The sequence below is a fragment of the Bos grunniens genome, chromosome 11 (genome assembly GCF_055505025.1).
Source record: "Bos grunniens cultivar Pamir isolate PY7600 chromosome 11, Bosgru_T2T1.0, whole genome shotgun sequence".
Classification (NCBI taxonomy): Eukaryota; Metazoa; Chordata; class Mammalia; order Artiodactyla; family Bovidae; genus Bos; species Bos grunniens.
This window is the reverse complement of record NC_141175.1, coordinates 36112087-36138274: the sequence shown is the minus strand read 5'-3', so window position 1 is coordinate 36138274 and position 26188 is coordinate 36112087. Positions and strand designations below refer to the sequence as shown.

Below are 26188 nucleotides of genomic sequence, written 5' to 3'. Positions count from 1 at the left end.
GGAATCAAGACTGCCAGGAGACACATCAATAACCTCAGATGTGCAGATGACACCACCTTTATGGCAGAAAGTGAAGAGGAATTAAAGAGCCTCTCTTATGGAAGTAAAACAGGAGAGTGAAAAAGCTGGCTTAAAACTCAACATTTAAAAAACTAAGATCATCGCATCCAGTCCCATCACTTCATGGCAAATAGATGGGTAAATAATGGCAACAGTGAGAGGCTTTATTTTTTTGGCTCCAAAATCACTGCAGATGGTGACTACAGCCATGAAATTAAAAGATACTTGCTCCTTGGAAGAAAAGCTATGACAAACTCAGACAGCACATTAAAAAGCAGATACATTACTTTGCCGACAAAGGTCTGTATAGTCAAAGCTATGGTTTTTCCAGTTGTCGTGTGTGGATGTGAGAGTTGGACTACAAAGAAAACTGAGCACCAAGAATTGATGCTTTTGAACTGTGGTGTTGGAGAAGACTCTTGAGAGTCCCTTGGACAGCAAAGAGATTAAACCAGTCAATCCCAAAGGAAATCAATCCTGAATATTCATTGGAAGGACTGATGCTGAAGCTCTAACACTTTGGCCACTTGATGCAAAGAGCTGACTCATTAGAAAGACCCTGATGCTGGGAAAGATTGAAGGCAGGAGGAGAAGGGGACGACAGAGGATGAGATGGTTGGATGGCATCACCGACTCAATGGACATGAGTTTGAGCAACCTCCAGAAGATGGTGAAGGACAGGGAAGCCTGGCGTGCTGCAGTCCATGGGGTCCGTGCAAAAAGTCAGACACGACTGAGAAACTGAACAAATAATCTGATGAAAACCGCACTTAAGACTGTCCTTCCTTCTCAAGATACTGAAACTCTAGTGAAGTAAAGAAAAGAAGTCTGATAATAGTGTCTGGTGCCTTTGTTGCATTTTCTGAGCATTTTCTTTGGGGTGGGATTAAAGAGGGGGAGGGAGGTTAGGAAAAGAATTGAAGCGATATGATCAAATTAGACATTGGGAGCATTCTGGGTATTCAGAACTATCCATGCTAACAAATATTTGTACTTCAAAACCAAAGACAGTTGTCCTTTTTTAAAATAAAGTTCATCTTTCTCTGAAATAATATTCATTTAGGTTTAAATTACCTCAAAAAGAAGAGCCTTTATTTTTAGAATGTAAGTTCTAGAATCTTATGTGAAAATGTTTGTGAGATAAACAGCTCTTCCATACACTACCTCTTGTGAAGTCTGTAATCAAGGATAATTATACCACAGCATAAAAACCAAAAGTTACTACAATTTTAATAGCATTTTATATACTCTATAAAAGTATTTTAAATTCATAAAACATAGGAACAAAGAGTAGCAGTCTTCTCTTAAGGATCTCGTCCTTAAAGAGCAAAAAGTTTACTTACATATGCTGTAAGAAGATATTCAAATACAGAAAGTTAAACTTTGTATTACAAACATTTTTGTACTTTTATAATTAACTAGTCTCTCCACTCCCATTAATTATATTTAATTCTATTGTCAGTAAGTAGACAAAACTCTGGGCAATTTTAGTGTTTGTCTCCAAAACCTAAAGGCTGAAAGGTTTGCTCAGGTTCTGAAAATGAAAGATGATAGTATTTGAGAGAATACTTATAGATTTTCTCAGTCATTTACTCCCACTACCAATTTGCAATTAATGAAAGAATATGTCGAGCTGAAAAACACTGCTGATCATCTAAATTAGGTACTGATGATACAAAGATAAATAAAGTACTGAATCTATCTTTTGCAAGCTCATGGTACAGATACATAGCATAAAAAATGAAATGATAAGATATTTTATTAAAAATGTTAAGTGGGCATCTAGGATTGAAATGACCTCCAATTAAACTGTATGTTAAATTACTAAAACAGCAGTTATCTCCATAAACATTTCAAATATAAAATTTTATAAAAAACAGGGATGAAATTTTTGACCTTAATATTTTAATTAAATGTCATAATCTATGCTGCTGCTGCTGCTAAGTCACTTCAGTCGTGTCTGACTCTGTGAGACCCCACAGACGGCAGCCCACCAAGCTCCCCCATCCCTGGGATTCTCCAGGCAAGAACACTGGAGTGGGTTGCCATTTTCTTCTCCAATGCATGAAAGTGAAAAGTGAAAGTGAAGACACTCAGTCGTGTCCAACTCTTAGTGACCCCACGGACTGCAGCCTACCAGGCTCCTCTGTCCATGGGATTTTCCAGGCAAGAGTACTGGAGTGGGGTGCCATCGCCTTCTCCAGTAATAATCTATAATATGTAATTTATAAAATATATACAGCAAATGAGGAAAAAGCCATGAGACAATATGGAAGTAGACAGTCTTATTCAAATGAAGTGAAAATAAAGATTTTATTAGAGTTATAGGAATCACAGGCCAAAAGCACTCTATTTGATCAGCTGCCTACAGTAACTGCAGTAACTGAACTACAACAGCAAACGCTGTATACAAACGCTTTATTTGAACAAATAAAGTGATTTTCCATATCTATCAAAAACTGCAGAACACAAAGACTTGTAAACAAATACAAGTGATGGACCTGAGGAAAAAGCTGGGCTGGTCGGTGCATACACACACACATACATACATACTAACGTACTTTGTTTTTAAGGTAGCTCTAATTTGAAATGGTAATAAGAAAATGCAATGCCTTTTCAAACTTAACCTTACAGTTGGCCCTTGTATCCAAGAGTTCTAGATCTACAGATTCAACCAACTACAAACCAAAAATATTTGGGGGAAAACAATTCTAGAAAGCTCTAAAATGCAAAACTTGAATTTGCCCTGAAGCTAATTTCATAGTGTTTATTTACAATGATTTGCATAGCACTTATATTGTATTAGGTATTATAAGTAATCTACAGATGACTTAAAGTACACTAAAAGATGTGTACAGGTTATATTTAAATACTGTGTCACTTTATAGCAATATAAAGAATTTGAGCACCCAAGGATTAGGGTAACCTCCCAGGGTCCTGAAACAAATCCCCTACAGATTCTGAGAGATGACTGTACTTTCATCCTTTCTTATATAAGTACCAATTTTCCTTGCCTAGAAGGGAATGCCATTATGAACTAGGGAGCCACTGTTTACTAAAGAGATGGGGCCCCACAGTTGTACAGCTCCCTCACTAACTTGTTAGGAGCCTGCAGGCCAAGTTAACCTGCATGTTTTTTTTTTTTTTTTTTAAAGAAGAAATTAAAAAAACAGCCCTCTCAGCTTTTTTGGACCAGAGGTGTGGTCCAATCCAGACAATTGTGTGTCCCAGAATACTCTGCTAGATTCAAATAGTTTCCATTGTGATCAAGAAAAAAGCTTGCTTGTCAGAACTTGTATTAACTGTACTGGGTGTACTTTGTATTAAAACTGGAAGGAGGCAAAGACAACAGCTGACTTCTTAACTAAGTAGTATAGAAAATCTTCAAAGTTCAACACAGATGTGGTCCTAATGGTCCATGAACTGGGAAAGTCTGTGACCACCTTAGGCATGCCCTAGGGGAGCTTCTTAAAAAAAAAAAAAAAAAAAGCCTCCTTTTCCTGGTCTGTAGCAATCTCCCCAATTCCCAAAGATTTTTGGTAGAAGCATGATCTCAAATAACTATTTAGGTTAAATGTACACTAAGAGTATAAAGTTCACTATTCTCAAGGAAAGTCTACATTTCAAACAAGAGTTTGAAAATCCAAATTTATCTGAATCAATGGGGTGTCTATGGATGATAAACAAGTGCCATCCACTGGTCCTCATCTGCTTGGACGACCATTCCCTCAAATAAATACTGCACACTGTCAATCTTCCCCTACCCGTACTAAAGCCATGGAGAACAGTAAAGAAGAGAAAATGTGAAAGTCCAGAGAGAGCAAAATGGGTCTACTGAAGATTTGCCAATAGTATGACACTCTTAGGAAGGGTTGAGGAAGTCAACATCCTGTTTTATTTATAGACACAGACACAAACCTACAAAGCACAAAATTTCACTTCTGCCTCATAAGCATTGGTCCTAGCCCCTTTTCTCAGAAATAAGGCACTCTGTGAATCTGTTGAATAAAGAAATATAAATGATACCAGTAGCATCTGATTTTCGACCAGAGATTAGAGAGAACTTGCTATGGCCCTAAGAGATGCTAAGCTGAACAACCAAAAAGTGTTCTGAACTTAAGGTTCACATTAATAGACAGTAACAAGGGGAGACATCAAAGCACAGCACACCATCAACTTTTCCTAACTGAGTCAAGGGGGAATCTGAAGGTCAAGTGGACATTTCACCCACTTCAAGCATCTTCCTAAATCCGTAACTAGCTCTTTATTAGGACACACTTTTGCAATCCTAAATCTTAGGCAGGAACTGAGTTCAGGGTCAGAGAAGGACTCTGTTGTCATGGCTCCTGTCACAAAAGTAAAGCTGTGGTAACAAATGATTCTTATTTCTTTACATACCACTTCAAACATTTTGAAAAGTAAAACTGACGAAACGCAGTCTGCTCTCTACAACATTCAAGATCTGGTCTCTATCAGCTCCACCAGCTTCAGCTCCAACAGAAACACCACATACGCAACTTTCTAGCTTGGAAAGAAAATTCCAAGATTATGCTCTGAATTCATTTGTGGTTTAGTGGGTGGGGGAGTGCTACACTTCTAAGAGAAATCACGGCCAGATAAGCAGCAGCAAAGGGTTATCACCACTGAGTAAAACTAGGGGGGCAGGTGGTCCTCAGATGCAGTGAAGATAAAGGGAAGGTGACCGGCACAGCCACAGGCTCCACAGAGAGTGACATCAGACGCAACACAGTGGGACGGCACCGCCAAGTTTACAGCGGGCGTCAGGGTTGGGAGTGAGCAAAACTGAACATTATAAATCACTGTGTTGCATAAATAAGTTTTCAACATGGTACATTTCCCACAGATTGTCTTCACTGTTCAAGGAAAAGGCAAAAACACCTCTGCTGCTGCTGCTGCTAAGTCGCTTCAGTCATGTCCGACTCTGTGCAACCCCATAGACGGCAGCCCACTAGGCTCCTCTGTCCCTGGGATTCTCCAGGCAAGAATACGGGAGTGGGTTGCCATTTCCTTCTCCAATGCATGAAACACCTCTAGTTTTACCAAAAAAACTAAACCCAAGCTGTTTTCCCCTTCAAACTACTGCAACATATATGAGAAAATTTTAACTACATTTCAGGAATTTAATCATTATGTAAATTGATATGAAGAGACTAAGAATTAAAGTCAAAGAAACAGATTTGCATTGTAGAAACAAAAATGGGGGGAGGGGTTAGGATTCAGTGCTTTTGGACCAGCCTTTCCCATATGAACTCAATCGTTGGATAACCAAATTGCAGATGAGAGAAAGTATCTCCTTATTCAATTATTCCAGCTAATCCACAGAAAGACAATGATAAAATTAAGCATCACCATTTTGCAACTCCCTATGAATTAATGGATCTAAGCATTAAGTGCCAATGGTTGCTACCATCACAAAAAGAATATTTATGTGCCTCTTGAGAAAAGAACACACCACCACCTATAGTTTTGCCAAAGGAATTAAACCCAGATCTGATTAAGCCTTTTGATTTACCTGCCAATTTGAGGGAAACACATAGGAACATACTTCACAGACAATGAGTCTGCAATCAGCAAACTCTAGACTATGGGAAACTCTAAATGTAAGTGACCTGTGTTCTTCAGGGGGGAAAAGATGAAAGGAAAGGAATAAAGGAGGAACCTGTAGCGCCCCCCCCCCCCCGCCAAATAAAAGGAAGAAGACTTAAAAGACATCAAATTTTTAAATTAATTATTTTCATTGGAGGCTAATTACTTTATAATTTTGTGGTGGTTTTGCCATACATTGACATGAATACAGGTGTCCCCCCCATCCTGAACCCCCCTCCCACCTCCCTCCCCACCACATCCCTCTGGATTGTCCAAGAGCACCAGCTTTGAGTGCCCTGCTTCATGCATCAAACTTGCACCAGTCATCTATTTTACATATGGTAATATACATGTTTCAATGCTATTTTCTCATATCGTCACAAACTTGCCTTCTCCCACATGGTCCAAAAGTCTGTTCTTTACATCCGTGTCTCTTTCACTGTCTTGAATATAGGGTCATCACTACCGTCTTTCTAAATTGCATTAATATATTGTACTGGTGTTTCTCTTTCTGACTGACTTCATTCTGAATAATAGGCTCCAGTTCCGTCCACCTCATTAGAACTGCCTCAAATGCATTCTTTTTTATAGCTGAGCAATATTCCATTTTGTATATGTACCACAACTTTTTTATCCATTCGTCTGTTGATGGACATCTAGGTTGCTTCCATGTCCTAGCTATTGTAAATGTTGCTGCAATGAACACTGGGGTACATGCTGCTAAGTCACTTCAGTCGTATCCGACTCTGTGCGACCCCATAGACGGCAGCCCACCAGGCTCCCCCATCCCTGGGATTCTCCAGGCAAGAACACTGGAGTGGGTTGCCATTTCCTTCTCCAAGGCATGAAAGTGAAAAGTGAAAGTGAAGTCGCTCAGTCGTGTCCAACTCTTAGCGACCCCATGGGCTGCAGCCCACCAGGCTCCTCCACCCATGGGATTTTCCAGGCAAGAGTACTGGAGTGGGGTGCCATTGCCTTCTCCGGGGGTACATGAAGACACATCAAATTTAAAACAACAGATAAGACACAACTATAGTTGAAGGATGGGGCTTCCTTGGTAGCTCAGCAGGTAAAGAATCCACCTGCAATGCAGGAGACACCAGTTCAATTCCTAGATCAGGAAGATTCCCTGGAGATGGGATGGACTACCCACTCCAGCATTCTTGGGCTTCCCTGGTGGTTCAGACAGTAAAGAACCAACCTGCAATGCAGAAGGGAGACCTGGGTTCAATCCCTGAGTAGGGAAGATCCCCTGGAGAAGGGAACGGCTACCCACTCCAGTATTCTGGCCTGGAGAATCCCCATGGACAGAGGAGCCTGGCAGGCTACAGTCCATGGAGTCAAAGAGTCATATACCATTTAGGGACTTTCACTTTTCACTACATAGTTGAGGGCTATGCACTTGGTTAATGAAACCATAAAGAATCTCAATGGTTTTTCCTAAAACTCAGAGTAGTGTTTATCCTTGATGTGAGGAAGAAGGCTGTGACTGAGATGGGGCACAGAAATTCGACGGAGAGCTAACAGGTGGCATTAGAGAGATGTCACCTGTTAGGGACAGATACTGGAGGAGGAAATGGCAACCCACTGTAGTGTTCTTGCCTGGAGAATCCCATGGACAGAGGAGCCTGGTGGGCTGCCGTCTATGGGATAGAACAGAGTCGGACACGACTGAAGTGACTTAGCAGCAGCAGCAGCAGGGACAGATATTACTATCTTATAATTAAGGGAACTGAAGCTTAGTGGGTTTGAGCAACTCACCAAGGTAACACAGTAAGCGGTGGCTGTGTAGTTGTAGCTCAGACACAGACTATCTGACTACAGGCTTGAGCTCCACAGACTTGAGCTCCTGCCCAGGGTTTATCTGTAATTTAGCATCTTTTTTTTTTAAGTTTAACTTACAAAAACTAAAGTGCATACACTTGGAGTATAACTTGTACTTGAGAGTAAAGCCCAATGAACTTTACATGTGAAACACTGCTTTCTTCTGATGGTTTTAATATCCATTTAAAGAGAGAAATGCATAATCTCTTTAAGAAAATATGTTTGCCAGGGCAAAACCAAGTTGTTAACAATTTAAGATTAACAAGAAAGGTACTTCAGAGACCACAGCAATAAGTGAGCTTTTCCTGGAACTGGGGATAAGATAGGACGATGCTTCCTATGTGATCTAGTGTTTCAGTTTTCTTTTTTTACTGACCAATTAATACTTCCCAGGGATTTATGAAGAAAGCCAAGGTATGGCTTCACTGGAAGTAAGAGATGACAAAGTATTTTCTCTCCACAGAAAAAAGAGACAGGCATGGGGTATTAGAATAAGGGCTACCGTGGACATAAACTTTTAGGTTAGCTAATAAAGGGTTCGGAGAAGGCAATGGCACCCCACTCCAGTACTTCTGCCTAGAAAATCCCATGGACGGAGGAGCCTGGTAGGCTGCAGTCCATGGGGTCGCTAGAGTTGGACACGACTGAGCAACTTTACTTTCACTTTTCACTTTCATGCATTGGAGAAGGCAATGGCAACCCACTCCAGTGTTCTTGCCTGGAGAATTTCAGGGACGGGAAGCCTGGTGGGCTGCCGTCTATGGGGTCACACAGAGTCGGACGCGACTAAAGGGACGCAGCAGCAGCAGCAGCAATAAAGAGGTAAGCTTTCATAGCATCTCCAGAGCAGGCATAAAAAGACACCAGAAAGATTTGTGCAAATTAAAAATTTTCTTAAAACTATAAAGAAAACTAGAATGAAAAAGTACTTTGATTTCAGTTAGGTTTAATGCAACTATTTGAAACTGTACCTTAAAATAGGTCTAGCTCTTTTGCATATATTCAGTGTAACATCTAGCCTTGGATTTGTTTGTAAATCATAGTAGTAAATATTTGTCCTTTTATTTTAAGAATTAGTTTTTATACCAATCACAATAGGAGTAATGATAGTAAGTAACATTCCTAGAGGGCTCTGTGGTAGTCCCTGAACTAACCAGTTACAGACATCAACTCATTTACTCTTCAGAGCCACTCTTGGAAGTAGGCTGCAATTCTGTATGTACCAAAGCACACAACTAGTAAGCCACAGACCTGGAACACCGAGACTTCTATGGCTCTTGTGTGTTGATTTTTGCACTGCTTTGCAGTTACCTGGCAGTTAATCCTCTAGTTGGGCCAATACTGCTCTAAATTAGCACCACAATCCCCATGGTAGTGGTACAACCTTAATGGAATTCAGAAGAAACTAAGCGCTCTCTAGAGGAAATAATCTGAGTCCATTCTATTTCAGGGAAGGAAATATTAGAGGTACACTTGATCTCTATGCTTAACTTGCTGTAACTAAATCTTTGACTCATTATCAGACAGGATTTAGCCTATAAACTATAGATTTCTCTATTACAGTGATTGTTGGCACACAGTAGGTACTCAGTATTGAATGAAAGTGAAAACAAATACATGAGTCAACAATCACAAAACTTTGAGACACATTGTATAATCTTCATAGTTCCAAAGAAGTAAACTGATCATCTTTAGTGGCCTACTTCTTTTTAAGTAGTTCAAAAGGCTGAACTGAAAAAAGGGTAAAAAGCAGGATCCTTGGAAAGAAGAGTGGGAAAGAAAAAGACCAATGCAAGGAGTATGTAGCCAAGAGAACCAATAGAGAGGGTAATACGCGATGATTCAGGTTTTCTCACTAATGCCCAAATATATATGGATATTTGTCTTTTATTTTCAGTTTGCTAGGAGTCACTATTATCCTGAAAGGTGAAACTATAAGGAAGATGTACCACTTCATCACCTTCCTATATTACCAGGGGAAGGGGGAGGGATAGATCTGGAGTTTGAGATTGACAGGTACACACTGCTTACCAGGGGAAGGGGGAGGGATAGATCAGGAGTTTGAGACTGACAGGTACACATTGCTATATTTTAAACAGATAAACAACAAGGACCTACTGTATGGTACAGGAAACTCTCCTTAATACTCTCAAATAACCTAAGAAAAGAATTTGAAAAAGAACAGATACATGTATATGTATATGAATCACTCTGCTGTACATCTAACACAACACTGTTAATCAACTATACTCCAATATTCGACTTAAAAAAATTTTTTTTAAGTCCTCTGAACTAAAAGTAAAGAAAAAAATCAGAGCAGAATTTTTTTTAATTCATGCATTCTTTTTTTTTTTTTTTTGGTTTTTATCAACCCAGTTATTTTGGGTTGCTATTCACTAAAAGCTATAAGAATGTCAGTGTCGAGGCCATATGTTGAAAGTCAACAGGATTCTTTTTCTTCTAGCGTTCTCTCTTTTATTGGCAGGTTTTCCTAGTAAGATCTGTCATCTGGAAGAGCTCATTCTGCACAGTTGATGATTTTCCATAGGTTATGTTTTCAGGCTGAATCATAATCTTTTGTAGCCATAATCTGCTGAAATTCTCATCACATTCATAGAATATTTAAAACATTTCATTTTTTTTCAAACTGTAATATATGAGTTTTCCCCATCTTCACAATTAAACCAATATCAAAATGTCTTGGCAGAATTAATTATAGGGTGGGAAGGGTAGTTAAATTTTAGAGCTTAAAACCCCAAATCTACTACAGAGTTGTAAACTTAGAATTTTATGTACTCTTAACAAAGGTTGTCTGCATCAGCCAAGCAAGTTCACAGATGTTACATTGCGTGACTTGATCCTGATTTACGGTTAAGATTGTTAGAACTTGTATTGTGCCCTTGTTACACATGTACATTGTAAATATTGCATAAGAAGACTGGAATGCAATAGCCATAAAAATAATTGTAGGCTATTACATAATCAGGAGTCTGTTTCTATCCTTTATTAGACTAGTCTCATCATACCAAGTAAAATATATATACCAAATAAAAATAGAATGAGTTCTAGAATTATATATCCTTTTCCATGTTTTCTTCAGATTTAAGATTTTAATTGCTATAATGTGGATCATAATGTTTTCTTAAAAAAATCAGCAGAAAAAGCAGAGTTCGCTAAAATAATAAAAGAAATCATCTACACTGTCATGTTGTCATTCTACAGATACTATATCGGTTCAGTTCAGTCACTCAGTTGTGTCTGACTCTCTGCGACCCTGTGAATGACAGCATGCCAGGCCTCCCTGTCCATCACCAACTCCCAAAGTTTACCCAAACTCATGTCCATTGAGTCAGTGATGCCATCTAACCATCTCGTCCTCTGTTGTTCCCTTCTCTTCCCGCCTTCAATCTTTCCCAGCATCAGGGTCTTTTCAAATAAGTCAACTCTTCACATGAGGTGGCCAAAGTATTGGAGTTTCAGCTTCAACATCAGTCCTTCCAATGAAAACCCAGGACTGATCTCCTTTAGAGTGGACTGGTTGGATATCCTTGCAGTCCAAGGGACTCTCAAGAGTCTTCTCCAACACCACAGTTCAAAAGCATCAATTCTTCAGCACTCAGTTTTCTTTATAGTCCAACGCTCACATCTATACATGACCACTGGAAAAACCATAGCCTTGACTAGATGGACCTTTGTTGACAAAATAATGTCTCTGCTTTTTAATATGCTGTCTAGGTTGGTCATAACTTTCTTTCCAAGGAGTAAGCGTCTTTTAATTTCATGGCTGCAATTACCACTTCCAGTGATTCTGGAGCCCAAAAAAATAAAGTCTGCCACTGTTTCCACTGTTTCCCCATCTATTTCCCATGAAGTGATGGGACCAGATGCCTTGATCTTCGTTTTCTGAATGTTGAGCTTTAAGCCAACTTTTTCACTCTCCTCTTTCACTTTCATCAAGAGTTTTTTGAGTTCCTCTTCACTTTCTGCCATAAGGGTGGTGTCATCTGCATCTCTGAGGTTATTGATATTTCTCCCAGCAATCTTGATTCCAGCTTGTGCTTCCTCCAGCCCAGCTTTTCTCATGATGTACTCTGCATATAAGTTAAATAAGGAGGGTGACAATATACAGCCTTGACACACTCCTTTTCCTATTTGGAACCAGTCTGTTGTTCCATGTCCAGTTCTAACTGTTGCTTCCTGACCTGCATACAGGTTTCTCAGGAGGCAGGTCAGGTGGTCTGGTATTCCCATCTCTTTCAGAATTTTCGACAGCTTATTGTGATCCACACAGTCAAAGGCTTTGGCATAGTCAATAAAGCAGAAATAGATGTTTTTCTGGAACCCTCTTGCTTTTTCCATGATCCAGCAGATGTTGGCAATTTGATCTGTGGTTCCTCTGCCTTTTCTAAAACCAGATTGAAGATCTGGAAGTTCACAGTTCACGTATTGCTGAAGCCTGGCTTGGAGAATTTTGAGCATTACTTTACTAGCATGTGAGATATACACAAACACATTTTTTTTTTTTTAAGCAAATTCTTCCTGAGTATATACTGTGTTCAGGACAGTACCCTAGAATGCAGGGAAATATAAAGAGAATACTAATTCTGCCATGAAGAGCTTAAGCTCACAAACATGATCCTTTCCTTTCTATGTACCACTACTACTGTATCATGTCACGTCTAGACATTTGCTGTCTCCTCTAACCTACACTTCTGGCTTCCATGTGCCATCTCCAATAAATCTTTTAAAAAACATATGTATTTATTTATTTGGGTGTGCCGGGTCTAAGTTGCGGCAAGGGGGATCTTTAGTTGCAGCATGCAAACTCTTAGTAGTGGCATGTGGGATCTAGTTCCCTGACCAGGGATTGAACCTCAGGGCCCCTGCATTAGCGGTGCCAAGTCTTAGCTACTGGACTACCAAAAAGTCCTCTATTTGTGGGCTGGACTTCAGCCACTTCTATCTAAGTGAATGAAGGAGACACTGTGAGACTTTAGACACTGGGTCTGAAGCTTCCTTCTTACTCTCTCAGAGTGCTTGCCCTGGAGGAAGTCTTGTGCCATATTGTGAGAAAACTCAAGCAGCCTATAGAGAAGTCCGTCTAAATGAGGAATTACATTCTCCTGCCAACAGTCCTGTGAGTGAGCCATCTTGGAAGTGGATGCTCCAGGTAGAGATAAACCTTCAAATGACTACATCACTGCCAACATCCTGACAGCCACCATATGAAAGACTCTGAGCTGGAAACTCACAGCTAAGTCACTCCCAAATTCATAACCCAGGGCAACTATGACATAGTGAATGTTCACTGTTTTGAGGCATTAAGTTTTGGAATAATTTATTATGCAATAGTAAATAACTGCTATACTACCTATGGGATAAATGTCTACCAGGAATAATGACTTCAGATAAAAATATAAATCTTTATGACAATATTCCCAAACAGTATACCAAAGAATAAATAGCCTTTTAACCTGTGGTATCAGTGATACAATTAGAAAGCACAGTGAGGACACAGATCATATTTATCAAGGTTTCCCCCATACACATCCTCAGTATTAAGTGTGGAGGCCTAATACAGTAACAATTCAATAATATTTGTTGAATGGATGGACCCCTTTCTGAGGATGGCTCTGAAGCAGATTTTCTTACAGTATAATAGATTTTACAGCCCTGAGTTTCTTAGCAAAAGACAAGACTAGGCATGACAAATGGAGTTAGAATACAATTCCTTAAAACCCTCTACATTCAATATTTTTGGGTTTCTTTTTTTTTTAACCCTTCTTATTAAAAAAACAACTACAAGTACAGAAACTGACACACAAAAATGTCTATAGCTTAGTGAATTACTAAAAGACAAACACCCTCAAAAGAACCTCCCAGGTCAAAAAATAGAACTTTGTCAGCTATCCCAAGAGCCCCTCCAAACAGAGCATGTGTGCAGACATAGTTTCCTTACATCCCATATCTAAGCAAGGAAAGTACCAGACTATCTATGCTTAGAAAAGAGAGAGGAGATTAAAAGAGAATTAGATCCAAGGGGTGATCTCGTCATGGCCAGAATCTCATGAGCAGCCAGAATCTCATGAGCAGAGTTCCTGGCTGCCAACTGTAAAACCTGTGGGTGAGAAGCAAGAGCTGTGTGACAGGATCATGAATGGGAAGCCCCTTAATGTCAATCTATTGTCTTTTCTTCCTTAAAATTTTAATACATAGCATAAAAGAGGCATGGATGGAATTCCTGAATGAGATGTAATGGTGGTAGCAGGTTCAGACCTCACATTGTAAATCAGACAGCACTCTTGCTTTGTAGATTTTAATTTTAGGGAGCTTTATGCCACATTATTCACTAAAATTAAACTGCCTTGAACTGTTGTGTTATTGTCTAATAATGAAACAGCTGATACTGTGCTAAGAAGGTAAATAAGTTGAATTTCAGGTATAAATTTTTTTTTTTACTGAGATTACAGATTGCCTGAATGTTCTAGCATAAAATCTCAGCTCTGTGCCTGTTAATCCTCTGCATATAGGATTATGACAAATTTCCTAAAAGAGATCAACTGTCAACTAAACAGTAGAGTATTGTAATCATTCAAAATGACTGAAAAACTGAAAAAGAATAGCCTCATGTTGATTTCCAATTTTTTTGCAACATCAGTTATGGAACCTAGAAAAGACTGAATCATTCTGAAATTACTGTGGGAACTTGCTTAACTATATTCAGGGTGGAAAACAGATGTTACGCAGCCTTAACAGGGCTCGTAAGTCTTGCTCTTTAATGACGTAATTGTTTAGAGGTACTAATAAAGTTTCCTGGACAGGCTATACTAGATTTCAAATGAAACAAGGCTAGATGACTCTACCAGTCTACAAAGCAGGACACGTGACCACAGGATACGCAAGACTGAAGCATGTTCCATTCACAGCCAAGTGATTTGCTGAAGTAACTTTTTAGAGAGGGGTAGAGGTGGAATGTATTCGCCCCAAAAAGTTCCTGTCAAAAACAGAAGTATTTTCATAATTCTACTATATCAGAGGCTAGAGAGACCTATGTTGATCTACAAACGTGTAACAATAAAGTTCCCCCCTTTGTGCCAAGAAATAGGCCTGTTCTACCACTAGCTTGCACGACAATCTCTCATGGTGGAAAGAGCCTGGGTTTTCAAGTGAGACAAACCTGAATGGAAACCCTGTGCTCTGCCACATACAGATAAGGTAACCTGCATAACCCAGTTAACTTCTCTCAGCTTTTATATCAAATTATTTGTTGGTAGGGGAAAAAAAGTCAAAGTGCTATAATTGATTTTTATATATTGATCCTGTATCTTGCAAAATGACAAAATTCATGTATTAGTTCTAGAAACATTTTTGTAGATTCCTTAGGTTTTTCTACATAATAATCATATCCTCTGTGCATAAAAACAGTTGCTTCTTCCTTTCTACTCTGTGTGCCTTTTATTCCTTTTTCTTGCCTTATTGCACTGGCTAGAAACTCCAGTAATGAACAGTATTGGTGAAAGTAAACATCCTTGCCTTGCTATTAACCTTAGAGGAAAAACAGTGGTCTTTTCCACCATTAAGTATAACATTAACTATAGACTTTTTAGAGATACAAGTTACCAGGTAAGGAAGTCCCTTTTTAGTCCTGGGTTTTTATTTAGAGATTTTTAATCAGGAACAGATGTTTGGTTCTGCCAAATGTTCTTTCTGTGCCTAGTAAGATGATCATACAGTCTTTCTTTTTTTTCTTGGTAATATGGTGAATCATACTGTTGGTTTTTTAAACATGCAGCCTATCTTGCACCCCTGGGATAAACTCCACTTGGTCATGATATATGTTACCTTTTTTTATATATTACTGTATTGAATTTCAATACAATACAAAATTTTATTTTGAATTTTGCATCTATATTCATGAAAGACATTCATTTGTATTTTTCTTTTCTTGTAATATCTTTGTTTGATAATGATAATGATCAGGTAATGATATCCTCACAAAATCTCTTTTTTCCAATTTTCCAAAATAATGTGTAGAATTCATGTATTATTTTTCCTTAAATAATCGATGAACCTTACCAGTGAAGGCATCATGTGCCTATAGTTTCCTTTACAGGAAGGTATTTAACCATTTAACTATGACAGACATAAGACTATTCAAGTTAGCCATTTCTTCTTGAATGTGTTTTGGTAAACACTGAAAATTTTTTAAAATACAAGAACACATAAGCCAACACGTCACTGCCCATCAGAGTGATGATGACATGTTACCACACCATGTAGCCTCTAGAAAACTTCACTACTCAATCTTGAGGTAAATAAATTCTTAATTTTATTTTGAACATAGTTTTTACTTCATGGACCCTCTAAAATGGTCTTGGTGACACCAGGAGTCCGGGGACCATACTTTTGCTGAGTACTAGGCTATGCAATAGAGGCTAAGAATACCATCACCATCAATATTCCAGGATTTTATGTTAAAGACTATTTTCATGAAGTAGCCACAAACTGAACAGATACTCAAAGCAGTATAGACTACTTTTCCAGAGTTAGCACAAAGTTTGAAAAACCTAAATTATTGTCCATCCTGCTTCAAGGGAGCCAAAGCTTTTTATAAGCACCCTTGGAACAAAGAATGACACCAACATTGTTTCTGGGGGTCACCCATTTCAACAATACGGTCATCATGTAAAAAAAAAAAAAAGCTGTAGTAAATAGATTCAAGAAAGGAATGGGATCTTCAGAAAAATAGTAGAAAGAGGGCAAATATCACTGTGACATTATTTTGTAATGAAACTAAGATCAAAATATAAATGTGCTGTTAAAATTTGTTTTAAAATATTTTATAAAAGAAAAAAACAAAATCCCTCTCCACCAGTTCTGTATTAGATGCCATCCTAATCAAGGGCTGAAGTTTCCTTTTGCTACTCCAAGTCTTGGTGGTGCATTTATAAAGAAAAAAAGGAGACTGGAACATTGTCTAACAGTGAACACAACACCCAGCTCAGCAAAAAAGAACAAAACTGAAAACCCCCAAGGATACTTAAGAGATTGCTGTGTCTCAGGATAAGGGAGGCAAGGGCAGCCAGGGTTCTAGAAGACAAGGTATGAGCCAGAACAGTACTTCTCAAAATATCTACGATAAAGGAGACACTACTGTTTGTTTGTTTTTTTCTAATCCTTCACAGATTGATGGCTTCATAAGATACATTAAAAATGGGTTATTATAAAGAGAAAAAAAATTTAAACATCAAAACGCAAACCCAATATTTTTATCATTACAGTCAACAGGCATATGATTATTCTGTCAAATTGCTTTAAATGCTTCTAAAGACTATCAATTCTGTACTTATTTCTTCATGAGTTAAAACATACACTTTGGATAGGACTGACTAGAAGGTTCTGACTATACCGTTTCCTCTCCTCCACTTTCTCAGGTTGATCATTGAGTTAGGTGAGTAAGCACACCACCTGCTGCTGCTAAGTCACTTCAGTTGTGTCCGACTCTGTGCGACCCCAGAGACGGCAGCCCACCAGGCTCCCCCGTCGCTGGGATTCTCCAGGCAAGAACACTGGAGTGGGTGGGCACACCGCCTACATGTATGAAAACTTCATCGAGTCTGAAACATGAGCCTTAATATTCAGTTCTACATTCCTTGAACCCTGCCTACCTGCCTCATTTCCCTCTTCCTTCTCCCCATTTTATATACTGTTTCTTGGCAGATTTCTCTTCCTGAATACAATCCCAATCATAGTACTACTTAAAACAGTCACTAAACTCCATGGTTGAATATTTAAGACTCTATCTATATCATTCCCTTGCTTCCCTGGTGGCTCAGAGGTTAAAACGTCTGCCTGCAATGTGGGAGACCTGGGTTTGATCCCTGGGTCGGGAAGATCCCCTGGAGAAGGAAATGGCAACCCACTCCAGTATTCTTGCCTGGAGAAGCCCATGGACGGAGGAGCCTGGTGGGCTACAGTCCACAGTGTCGCAAAGAGTCGGACACGACTGAGCAACTTCACTTTCACTTCTTTCACTTTCTATATCATTATGCATGTTTAAAAATGCCTTTCCTTTCTTATTTCTCACTAGTCTGTACACATGTTCTGTCATTTAAGCAAACTAAACTGTTCCACTATTCTCCAAATATTCTTTCCTTGCCACCTAAACCATGCTCATACTTTATCAAAACAAGTCGTCTAGGCCCATCTCAAATATCACCTCCTTTATAAAGGTCTTTTCTACCTAGATGTAATCTCTCACCAATCCACTAAAGAACTTTGTACTTCTCTTATGGTACTTAATTTATTATGACTTGCATTACTATTGTCTATGCAATCATCCTACACACCAAACTAGATTTTTCTTTTATTTGAATTGCACGTCCGCTGATTGATGAAAACACATTAACAGTAACAGATGACAGTGATAAACTGACACCACCCCTGTCAAGTGCCAGGCAGTAACTTTATGATGTGAGTAGGGGAAATGCCACCATTGAGAAAGCAGCTCCAAAAAAACAAAGGGTCAACCTGTAATGATCGAATCTTATAATTCTTGTTACCCTCACTGAACTATCTGGTTTCAATCCACACTTTCCTTTCTGAATTACAGGTGGCAATACTTCCCCCATAAACGAACTGGGGGGAAAAAAAGGAATCAATATTACGGGATTCATCTATACTCTGCCTTAAAAAACCAACTACATAAAACAGGATTAGTAAAATAAGGAGGTTTAATTTTTCTTCACAAGCTCAATAAATACTAATTAATGGTGATGATCAGAGTTCTAATGAACATTGCCCTGATCAATCCTATCTGAAGCTTTGTGCATATTTCCGGGCACCACAGTTTAAGAGAGATGCCAGCAATCTGGAATACCTACTGAAGACAAGTACAAGGATAGAGAAGGATTTAAAGACTTATGACATATAAGCACAAAGGACAAAAGATGCCTAGCCTACAAAAGAACAGAATCTCTGGCTGTTTGAATATAACTGCTTCTGCTATAAAGTGAAAAACTGCATTCCTTTAAAAAAACTGCATTCTGATAAATCACACATTAAAAATAAGAGGCTTATGAGAAAACTATGGCAAGTCTAGACTTTACCTTACAGTTGCCTGTACAACTCTGTAACTATAGCATTAACAAAAACCAAAGTATATCCAGTGAAACTACTAATATACCTAAAATGACATGCTATAGTTGTAATAAACAAAGAACTATTATACTAAGTATAGGACTTTTAAAAAGCTGAAGATAACTTAATGAAAGGGGTGACAAGGAAAGCCTGAAACAGCTGAGTTACAGGAAAGCGTAGAGGGACATCATCATTAGAAGTTACAGCGGAGAAGCAGGTTTTGGACAAAATGTAATGATGCCAGAGAGAAAGAGCTCTGGCTTATTGTCTTATGTTTGTTTCTTTTCCACAAAGATGGGAAGAAGCTATGCAGTAAATACTTAAAAACAGAATGTACAGCAAAACTGAGCCAAGTGGAAGGAATGAAGTGAATGGACATCGTGTGCCACAAGAACCCTTCACAGCTTGCTAAATTTATCTGCACTAGTGAACTTTCATTCAGCTGTTATTTGGTGGTCAACCTATTAACTATAAACCATGGCAACTTTTGCCTTATACTGATATACTTCCACTATTTATCAATCATGTATGAACTAATTCATGATACTAAAGCATTGTATGTAATAGAATACACTCTACTTGAAGAACTAACAAGATATATGGGGACAAGGCAACAAAGCTAGTCAACTAATAGTGATCTGAGACACAGCTCCACTATAAAATTATAATTTAGAGGAAAAAACAAAAGCGTACCATAAAAAAATAAGAGCAAAAGAAAACAGTAAAATAAAACAAAACCAAAAGGAGAAATTTCACAGAAGCTGCCTGTGACTATTCTTCATTTTCTGTAGGGAAAAATACTATGTTCAGATTACCATAAATTATATACAAAAATTTGGGGCAAGTGAAAATTTGGGTTTGGCAAGTGAAAATTTGGGTTTTGTATTCTAGATGGTGGGAAAATAAGGACAGAAGAAAAAAGAAGCAGTAACTATAACTCTATCTTAATTTCAATGAAGTGCTTACTTTCTTCCTAGAACACAATAAGTTCAATACTTTGAAATATAAATTAATGACTAAATAAAATCAAAACCATTTCTATTCTGCACTTACTCCAAGCTCAGAAGTGTATTAAGTACTACCATCTTCATCATCTCACTGATATTCCCAACAACCCAATATGGTATGCAATAGCCTGACCACATTTTAACAGTTAGGGGAACTAAGACTTGGAAGAGAACTTAGTAAATTATATGCTGCTAACAGACTGTTTAAATATAAGAGAGAAGGTGCAATAAAGGAAGGAAGAAAATAAGGAAGGAAAGGAAGACAGGAAGAAGAAAAGAGGGAGGGAGACTACAACCAAGCTCAAGGTACTAGTTAAATAAAAACAAACAGACCACAGTATTAAAAAACAACTTGAACTCTGTGAACCAAATCTTTTTTTTCTCATCTTTCTACGATGATACTGTGAAACAATATTTCTTCCACTTTCCATCCTACAATTTAGGAAAGGGGACTGGCAAACAACTGCCCACAGTCTAAAGCCAATCTAATGTCTGGTTTCTTGTAAATAAAGTTTTATTGGGACCCAGACATAATCATTCATTTAGCTACTGTCATAGCTGCTTTCACGCTGTGACAACAGAGTTAAGTAGTGGTGATGGAGACCACATGGCCTGCAAGCCTAAAATTTTACTATCGTGCCCTCTAGTGCAGACATCTAGAGCCCCTGACCTAGAGTATGCTTTTCTCTAAGCCCGGATTCTCTACAGAAGGGAGGTGGGACAAGGACAATGAACTAAAAGCAGTCATTTGTCTCCTACTTAATGAAGGAATAAAGGGAAATATCCTGCAGGCTATTTCTAGACCATCTCACTACTTTCCACATGATTAAGTCTCAAATGCAAATTTGGCTCAATTTTAGCAATGATAAATCAGAATTATTACTGGAATAAACAGCACCCTACTTTTATGGCACTTTCTTCCAGGTACACATTCCTGCTTTTATAAAGGTATGCCTACTCCTATTTGATTAGACAGAAACTATTCCTTTCAGATAAGATGAGGGTTTCCTGGGAATTTTTTATGGTCTTTCAAGCACCAGACAACTGTTTTAAGACCAGATTTCACAGGAGTGAATTAAAGCAGTCTCTATTTATAAAAGCTGCTTATTAAGTGTGACTTTATTGGATCCAAAAAATTTCATAAACTAAAAAGTTTCAAACTTTGAAGCATCATCTAATGAATGGTTCAGAGAAAAAAATTTTATAAGGATAAAATTTATTTTCACTAAATAAAAATTCATTGAATTTATATTCATTTACCAGGGTCAGTGGGTTTTTTAATATTTGGTATCTTATGCTTTCTGAGAAACAACTACAATCAATATATTACATATCACCCTAACAAGCTTGCTATATTTTTAAAAAGAAACTATTTGGAGGAAGTTATCAGTTTCCTTCCTAGCAAATATGTAAAATTAAATGGACTTTCAAAAAATTCTGCATAATAAAGGACAAAGCAAGTATTCATCCAAAGGAAAAAAAAATCCAGGGAGATTAATCAGCCTAATCCTTTTTCTGGCTGCACAGAATGCAAAACCCTCCCCTCTTCCGAAGGGAAGGTAAGAAGAGTGAGGAATTTTAAAACTGCAAATTTACTAACATTCAGTCTTCCGATGACAAGTCACAAAATGTGACTATCATACACAAACTTTTTAAATGATCATGCTATTATCTCTTTCCCCCTACTATATAAAAGAATGATAGCATCCCACTCTTACCACCTTTATTCAACACAGTACTGGAAGTCCTAGTCATAGCAATCAGCTAAGAAAAAGAAATAAAAGGAATCCAAATTGGGAAGAAGTAAAATTGTCACTGTTTGCAGATGACATGATAATATACGTAGAAAATCCCAAAGATTCCAGAAAAAGACTACTAGAGCTCATCAATGAATTCACTAAAGATGCAGAACACAAAATTCATGTACAGAAATCCATTGCATATCTATACACTAACAAAGAACTACCAGAAAAAGAAATCAAGAAAACAATTGCATTTATAATCACATCCATAAAAATAAGATAACTCGGTATAAACTTACCTAAGGAAGTAAAACACCTTTATTCAGAAAACTATAAGTCACTGATGAAAGACACTGAAGACGACACAACAGATGGAAAGATATAAAATGTTCATACACTGGAAGAATTAATATCATTAATTCTCGATCATACAACACAAGGCAACCTACAGATTCACTACAACCCCCATCAAAATATCAATGGCATTTTCCCACAGAACTAGAACAAAGAATTCTAAAATTTGTATGAAAACACAAAAGACCCCAAGTAGCCAAAAGAATCTTGAGAAAGAGGGACAAAGCTGCAGGGATCACATGCCCTGACTTCAGACTATACTACAAATCTACAGTAATCAAAATAGTATGGTACTGACATAAAAACAGACATATAGATCAATGGAACAGAACAAAGTCCAGAAATAAACCCACATACTTATGGTCAATTAATCTATGACAAAGGAGGCAAGAATATACAATGAAGAAAAGACAGTCTCTTTAATAAACTGTGCTTGGAAAATTGGACTCCTACTGCTGCTGCTAAGTCGCTTCAGTCGTGTCTGACTCTGTGAGACCCCATGGACTGCAGACTACCAGGCTTCTCCGTCCATGGGATTCTCCAGGCAGGAACACTGGAGTGGGTTGCCATTTCCTTCTCCAATGCATGAAAGTGGAAAGTGAAAGTGAAGTCACTCAGTCATGTCTGACTCTTAGCGACCCCATGGACTGCAGCCTAGCAGGCTCCTCCATCCATGGGATTTTCCAGGCAAGAGTACTGGAGTGGGGTGCCATTGCCTTCTCCCGGAAAATTGGACGCTACTTGTAAAAGAATGAAACATGAACATTTTCTCACATCATATACAAAAATAAACTCAAAATGAAGTAAAGACCTAAATGTAAGCTCTGAAATCATGAAACTCCTACAAGAAAACATAAGCAGAACACTCTTTGACATAAATCACAGCAATACTTTTTGGATCTGTCTCCTAAGGCAAAGAAAACAAAAGGAAAAATAAATCAACAGGACCTAATTCAACTTAAAGCTTATGTACAGCAAAGGAAACCATCGACAAAATGAAAAGGCAATCGACTACACGGGAGAAAATATTTTCAAATGATATAACCAATAAGGGGTTAATATCCAAAATATACAAACAGCTCATATAACCCAATATAAAAAAAAAACCATATAAATAGCTCATACAACTCAATAAAAAAATCAAATAAAAAAGACCTAAATAGAAGGGGCAGAAGATCTAAATAGACATTTCTCCAAAGAACACAAACAGATGGCCAACAGGTACATGACAAGATGCTCAACACTGCTAACTATTAGAGAAATATAAGTCAAAACTAAAATAATATATAACCTCACATCAATCAGAATGGCCATCGTCAAAAAGTCTACAAATAATAAATGCTGGAGAGGGTATGGCGAAAAATGAACCTGCCTATACTGATATTTTTTGTCCTGTTGTTTTACTCTCTTTGCAGGAACTAAAAGATCCAGAAAGATATTAGTGTTGCAAGGTAGGTCTTTTACTTAGAGTAGAAAAAGTACTTCATTGTACTTTGGGAGAGGAAAAAAAAAACACTTTCCAATTTTGCCAAATAGGTTCTACCTTTTTCCTATCTGACTGGCAAGGAAAGTAAGGGCATAACAATCTGAAGATAGAATTCTTAGAACAGAAAATACAGAAATTTGATTTTGAAGAGGGAAAAAAATTACATAGATTATGATCCAAGTGGGTTTTTTTTTTTCATTTGACCTTCAAGAACATGAGCAGAGGCAACACAAAGTTCAAATAAACAGGATAACCATTCAAACTGATAAGGCCCAACAGATCAAAGCAAAGACACTGTAACTATACACTAAGGATTAAAGTGACTATGTGAATAATAATCCTCTCATATACTATTAAATTTTGTTTTAAATGAGCAGAAATAGAGTTTTAACTGGACATATGGAAGTCAGTGAGTCTGTTACGTAAGAGTCTCCAAGGAGACTTTGTTATTCTAATAGAGCACAGTAACTGTTGAAACCAAATTAATTATGCTTGGTAATTACAGGTCTAATATGTATATTTTCCACAACAGAAGTATTGAGAAACTAATATAAATTGCTAACTTTCATTCTCACTTGGATTTCACAACTCTTGGATACAGAGTGGGAAAACAGTCAACTAAAAATAAAAAATGAAAATTTAATGAGGCACAAAAATCCCATGTTTTACTTAGGGGGGAAAAAACTAATAAATCCCATGGGTAGAATGCTAAAAAAAAAAAAAAAGCCCTAATTTTTCCTATGGTCTACAGTTTATATTCTATCAGACTATACTTTAATTCCAATCACTATCAGGAATAATCTCATGTTATTTATGACTACAATAATACACAGGAATACTTGCACGAGGATTTTGTCTTCTCTCTAGACTGTAAATATGATTAACTCTCTGAATAACATCAAATTTGGAAGGCAGAAATTTTTCTTACATTACAGCAAAGCTATTATCACCACAGGCTAAACGTGGCTGAGGCGATACCCAAAACCACATCCACGATAAACTTAGGCCCCTGTCTCAAGAGTTCCTGTTCAGAACTTGCCATTTCACTGGTCCATTTAGTTTCTTTCACCTGACTTCCCTGGTGGCTCAGTGGTAAAGAATCCACCTGCCAATGCAGGAGACCCAAGTTCGATGCGTGGGTTGGGAAGATCCCCTGGAGAAAGAAATGGCAACCCACCCCAGTATTCTTGCCTGGAGAATCCCATGGACAGAGTACTCCGGTGGGTTACAGTGCATGGGGTCACAGAGAGTCAGATACGACTGAGCTACTAAACAACAACAATCACAGCCTCGTGTGGATTTGGGTTCCACCTCTCCTCTACAAAGCATTTTGCAGACCCCTTCCCAAAGCAGCGGCTCCCAAGCCATCCCCTGCCCTCGCTGTATTTTAAAGTACCATATACACTGACCTAATTCAGTTATAGATCTCTCTAGGGCAGTCCAACTTTGAAGATGCCTGAGATCAAGTGTTAACATAAATAAAGAGAATGAAATGCCCTGTAATACAAAATAGTTAATATGCAATCCTACTTAAAGATAAAATGAATATTAAGGTAATTTTTAAGAGTCTTTCATCCCCAAAAGATCATTAACTAAAGGCAGTCTTTTTCCCAAGGCTTAATTAGTTTATACTAATTTTATCTTATAAGGAAAGTCCATTTTGAAATTACTTTTTAGGGCTACGATTTTAGCTGTTAGGTAACTAACTCACTGGATCTTCATGCAATAAAACTTTTAATAGAATTCATCATCTAAACAAAATGTTGGCAAACTATGCAAATATTCAAAGTTAAATAATGACTTAAAAAGCTCAACTGCATTCTCAGAGCGATAATCATACATTTTTACCTTGAGCAGGTACGTGGGAATATTGCTGAAATCCACGGGCAACTTCAAAAGGAAACGAGCTGAAAATTCACCAGTCTGCAAGAAATAAAAAAGGTTTAATAATAAGATTAAAATAAAAAATAGATTATGAAGTGACAATTACAGCCAAGGCCACAAGTTCAACCTATTTGAACTGTAGGCATCTTCAATTTGGGTTTCCTAACATCAAGCAAGAAAAGAAAGTTGGAAAAGCAGGGGAGGATCAAAAAGCATTATTAAATTATTAGTTACTAAAAAATACAATTAGAATTTTTAATCTGCATTTTAAATGTGCACTAGAATTATAATGCAGTAGTACTACCTTTCTGTTTTTTAACAGTATCAAAAGAATACATGAATGTGTGATTTTTTTAAAATCCAAACAATAGGCACAGACCTGCCCATTCGATTCACCTGATTTTACTAAAGCATTCACACCATTTCACTTATAACCCATGGGCTACTGACATAAATCACCATCCTTTATACTACATCTGGAAGTAAGAACAAAGGTCAAACTTCTATCCACGTATATAAAGGAGTATATCAGCAGGTACCCCAAATAAGACTCTTAAACTCCTGATGATCTGTTAATACCATCATCATCAACTAAAATTTTTCAGCAGTTCTATGAACTAGTCTCTATAGGAAAGATGTACAGAGGTTTTGTGATTTAAAACATTTAACCAAGTTAAATAATAACTTCTATTTTTTTTCTAAAACAGAAAACTCATGTAAAAGTTTCCCTCTCAATTTAAAATGGGAAATCATCATAATTTATTGTATTTTTTATGATGGGAAAGACTAAGGAATGACATTAAAAAAAAAGAGAGAAACAACTCTGTCATGGTCTAGAAGGAGGGGTTTTTCCACCTGTGCTATGCAGACACCTCAGAGTTCAAAGAAACTTCTGCAAAGGCAACAAAGAGGGGTGCTGAGGTAGGAGGGTCTAGGTCTTTCAGCCTCTCTTGACAGCAAGCCTGCAGTGCAGCTTGGGATTTCCTTATGATACCATGGGTTTTCTTACGATGTGCTGTTTGAACAAAGAACTCTCGGGGTGAGCTAGAACTACTCTAAAGAGTGGTCTCTGCCTTTTTCACATT

General features: G+C 37.8%; 1 protein-coding gene across 19 annotated transcripts in view; it reads right to left on the bottom strand.

The window, feature by feature from the left end:
* Positions 1 to 26188, bottom strand: part of BABAM2 (BRISC and BRCA1 A complex member 2) — a 478104-nt gene that overhangs the window by 257530 nt on the left and 194386 nt on the right. For all 19 annotated transcript variants that reach the window (XM_086326104.1, XM_086326097.1, XM_086326096.1 and 16 more), the window contains one exon: positions 25068 to 25142. In XM_086326104.1, coding sequence (XP_086182230.1) covers positions 25068 to 25142 — 75 coding nt within the window. The remainder of the gene's footprint in view (positions 1 to 25067; positions 25143 to 26188) is intronic.